The sequence below is a fragment of the Fulmarus glacialis genome, unplaced genomic scaffold (genome assembly GCF_000690835.1).
Source record: "Fulmarus glacialis isolate BGI_N327 unplaced genomic scaffold, ASM69083v1 scaffold23974, whole genome shotgun sequence".
NCBI lineage: Eukaryota > Metazoa > Chordata > Aves > Procellariiformes > Procellariidae > Fulmarus > Fulmarus glacialis.
The window spans coordinates 26,526-31,203 of record NW_009210266.1 but is presented as its reverse complement, the minus strand read 5'-3'; the positions used below and the strand labels follow the sequence as shown (position 1 = coordinate 31,203).

The 4,678-nt window shown below is 45.2% G+C and overlaps 1 protein-coding gene across 1 annotated transcript in view; it reads right to left on the bottom strand.

Moving 5' to 3' along the window:
- Positions 1-467: 467 nt before the first annotated feature.
- SYDE2 (synapse defective 1, Rho GTPase, homolog 2 (C. elegans)) overlaps positions 468-4,678 on the bottom strand; it is a gene marked incomplete at its 5' end in the record, with an annotated part of 26,669 nt that continues 22,458 nt past the window's right edge. Inside the window, one exon of the mRNA XM_009577124.1 lies at positions 468-970. Within this exon, the coding sequence (XP_009575419.1) occupies positions 468-970 (503 nt within the window). The remainder of the gene's footprint in view (positions 971-4,678) is intronic.

Sequence of the window (4,678 nt, the reverse complement as noted above, 5' to 3'; positions counted from 1 at the left end):
AAAAAGCATTTTTCATAGCAGCCATTGCATATATAGTAAAACGAGTCTATCTGAAGTCCATGCTGCAAAACTCAGGCCAAGCAGCATTCATCCTCTTCCAAAAGGAACATCTGTACCGCAGCTAGGGTTTCAGGAATGGGGAGTTCCGCTGCCGCCGACAGCAGAGGTTTTGCTTTATCTCCTGCCAGGTATTGCCCAGACTGCCTAAGTGCACAGTATTTTTAGGCAGAAATGCCACTATGTGGAATCACCTCACGGTCTCTAAGCTTGTCTCCAACACCAGAATCAGACCAACACCTTCTAACAAAAAGGCGGAAACGTAACAGAATGGCTTAAAATTTGTTAATGCAAGGTGGGCCGTGGCCTTATCACAAGGCGTTGAAGGGCACCATCACTCCTCACACGGCTGCGGGAAGCCCAGTGAAGGGCACAGAGGCACCAGGAGGAGGCGTCATGCAGGACAGGATTTAGTAACTCATATTTAGCTTGTTTTTGTTGAGTTCCCTTTCCAGGTTTCCTATCAGAGTATCAATACTTTCCTGCAGGTCTTTGAGGTTTGCTCTGTGATCCACCGCGGAGTCTATTGCTTGCATTGTCAAATAGCTCTGAAACGTCTGCTCTCTGGGGATGGGCTGCGGGGGCCTTACCAGCGCATCCGACTCCTCGGCTTTGCTGCTGTCATCCCCGCTCTCTGTGTCTTCCGAAGGGACGTCGTCGTAGTCTGCTTCACTCGGGCAGTCTTTTGGGTTTAAGAAATAGTTCTCCCCACAACTACTCCAGTCTCCAGCATAGCGGTTGCTCAACGGGCTGTCTAGACCTGCTGGCCTCGGTCTGAGTACCCCAGACATCTCGGTACCGCTCAGGTTCAGCATCTGAGGTCTCTGCCTCTTAGGTCTCAGGTAATTCAGGGAGGATGGGTGCTCGGGAAATGCATTCAGATGTGCTGGTTCTTTGGCAGGCGAGTGATGTACTAGAAGAGAGCAGAAGTTAAACCAGAGTCAGGGCTGAATCAGTAGCAACAAGAAAAGTCCATGACAGATGCCCACTCTCCTCCCTTGACGTCACACGCTAACAGCATGCATGAATACATGCAAGCTTACAGCCAACACATTCCACTACTATGTTTTCTGCTGCTGTTTGATATAAAATAATTAGAAAACTACTGTAGAAGCTCAGTTTTGAAGATTCATGCCAGATTCAAACTGCAATGGAGAGAAGCCTATCTAAAAGTAGAAACTCCCAGAGCACCGATTAAATTCACTGTGTGAGTTAATCACCATCTGGCTCTGGGTCAAAGAAAAGCAAACAGCTCAGCTCACACGCTTCGTCCAGGCTAAAAGAGTAACAGAAAGCAGGCACAGCAAAAGAGGTTAAAACACAACAAAAATATCACCATAGAGAAACACCAGAGAAGCTCAAGATGCACCAAGAGTTGAACTCTTGTGTTTCTCTTTTGCCCTAGTGTTCTGCGCTATTAAAAGAAGCTCATTTGCATTATGCATTATTTTTCTAAGCAGCCACAACCTCATGTCAGACATACACTCAAACAGGTTTGATGGTCGTGTTACCTGAGCTCACGATTATACAGCATAAGTTACTAACAGTCTCCTCCACTGTTACCGGCTTCCTATGGTAAACAGCACAAATATTTTTACTGACCTGTGCCTATCGAATGTCTGAGCTGCAAAACTTCTTTTTGTTTTAAACAGACCATTAGCTCTTGTAATTGGAAGCAGAAACTTTCTATTCCCATTCACTGTTGAAAACATGGTGCACACAAAGCCGTGCAGTTCACAATCTCACCCGCTCCTCGTTAGACTCCTCACATGCAAGCACAACGGCTCGGTCCTGAGATGTGCCCAATGCTTCTTTCTGGGTCCACATTACAGGTCTCTCCAGAGGATTTTAGTCTTACTTTACGTCTTGCACAGTAACATGCAATAACTATCACTGCTTTTCCCCCCACCCCCCTTACTGTAACAAAAGCCCTTCTGTCTAGGCTACGCTCCATTAAGACGAAGGGCCATGGGTTAACAATAACTTGCCAGTATTACATGGTCTAACGGAACAAGGACTATTTGTTTTCGGTTGGAAAAATACGGAAATTGCAGTATTGCACAACATGTTGATTATCAAGCTGTCTCAATCTACAGGAGATTAAATGTAAGGGACCAGACTGCGATCCTTCCAGCGGGTCCAACTGTTCTGTTTACACTGCATGGTGTTCGCCCGTTCACATCTCTGCGTTTGTGGTTTACCTCCCTTTTAGCACAATGTCCTGCACAGTTCTTGCAAGCCGAGGGACAGCATTCGGCTTTCTCTTCAAGGTGAAGGAAAACTCTACTACTTACCCTACTCCTGCCCCCTTTACAGCAATGCACACTCCTACGGGCAGAGCTACATCTACCTGCTTTTGTTTCCCACAGCAGCCATGCCATAAGCTATCCCCAGGGTTTCATGATTAGCTCCTGCGCAGTATTTGCCACCCAAACAGCTCTTGGTCTCTCTCTTCCTCCACCGACGTTTCCCATCTCTCCTGTGCTGGCTCTCTGACCTGACTGAAAGCTTCTTTCCATTTTTGGTGGTCGGCAGCTTTGGGGCTGCCCAGCTGCAGCTGACTAGGGATCAGAAGTATCCTCAATCACCTCAAGCCCATCATGAAGCTGCACCGTATGTCAAACTCTCCTCTTGCTCTTATTTTCAGGCAGAGGAGGTTTCCATGAGGCTGCAGCGAGCAGAGCCAACAGCCGGCAGCTTCCCGGCAGTGCTGACCTGGAGCGCGGTCAGCGTGCACTTGTTACTGCTGCAGGGTCAGCTGTCACTGGAGATGACTCCAGGGCACGGCCACTATCGGGTCAGCAGAGTATGGAAAAAATGTAAAAAGCACTGCCGTTTACATCGTCCACAAGCAGCTCTTCAAGTTGCGCAGCCAGTGATGTCCTTTGAGCACCTGCGCCTGAGCTGCTGGAAAGCAACTCACCCGCTCAGCTGCAAATCAGAGCAGAGTGGCTAGCAATGTCTAATGCAAGCAAACTATTATAAATCAGACTTACAGGAGGGAAAAATTAGACAACACAACTGAGACTATACTTGCTGGTTTTTTGCCCTTCCAGTACATTAGTTGTCTACATTGACTTTTTTCCCAAACCCATCCTTCCCATTGCTAAGAGACAAAGGCAGGCGCAGGGGCTCGCTGACCGCTACAGCCACTGCAGCCCGCACAGTGGCCACACGCCCCGATTCACAGCAGCTCTTGCCAACAAGGTCTGCGGCAGTAGGAAGGAGCCTAGCGATACTCCCCAGGTGGAAACTGTTGTAGGAGGAATGAAGAAGTAGCTGAAATCACTTTCTCACCCAGAATATTCTTTATACTAATTAGTATCTGATACACCACAAGAAACGTTCAAGCACTTGAAAGAACTCAGTGGGCTATTCACAAACCTGGCAATTACTGTGCTGGTCAAGTGAGCTCTCTTCTTTTGCATTTGCTTCGCTTGTCCTTATACTTCATAGTTTTACCCAAGAAAGAATTTTCAGGGAAGGTTTAATCCTTTCTCTCATAATTAAAATAAAAAACAAAACAAAACAAAAAAGACCCCCCAAAAACCCCACCTTACAAATTTAAAATAAATCTCTAGATAAAAACTTAACAAGTATTACTGGCTAAGTAGAGCAGAGACTGTTTAAGATGACCTGCGTAATAACAATACAATGTAGATTCCTATACTTTTTTTGTAATCATAAAAACCCCTTGAATTAACAGCAAGATCATACATCTTACATAGCTTGATTATGAACTATTAAGACAAAGACTACATATTCATGTGCCTATCCTGCAGTTTGTCTGCTAGCACACATTCATTTATACCTGATGCCTAGGAATAGACAACAAATCCAGATACTTTTTTTTTTTAATTATTGTATAGAATCTGCCAGATATAGGTCTTTGCCAACCCAAGCCCTTCCTGGGCCCTCCAGAATAAAATGTTTCAAGAACCACCTAGCTAAGAATGGCAATTTATCTTTATAATGTTTGCAATGGGGCGAGATGACAGAAAAAAAAAGCCTTTTCCCAAACACTCTTTAAACAAGTCGGGAAATATTTTGTATCCTGAACACAGAGCAGCAGAGTCCACCTGGCTGGCTCAAATGCAGCCACAGCATCTGTAATTCAGTATTGCCAAGTCAGACCCTTCATGACCCTCCACATTTCCCAGGTGACCCCAAGTCTCCCATAAGAAGCAGACCTCCTCCTCTTCAAGTAAAAATAAAATAAATTTGAAAACAAACCCAATCAGACATACTATTCATTTGGAGTAACTGCAATTCCATTTCATGTTTCATGTTAGATGAGCTGAATCTTCTCTTAGCCTCAAGAATTAAAGGGTTTGCACTGTTCAAATTTCAGAAGTGGATATTAAATTATTCAGGTTACCAAACAGATCAGTTCTCCGCACCGTTATCAGCGCACTGTGAAAAAGGAAGATACTACAGCACAGCACAATGGACCCATCTTCCGCACGGTTAGGCAGCTTTCAACAACTGCTTGGCCAAAGACTATCTGAAAACAAAACTAAACCCATCGGATCCAATGTTAAGTTGTTTCACAATATTATCCCCAAACTCTCCCTGTTTAACTGAAAAGCTGCAATACCTTTATCCGCTCCTGACTTTGGGC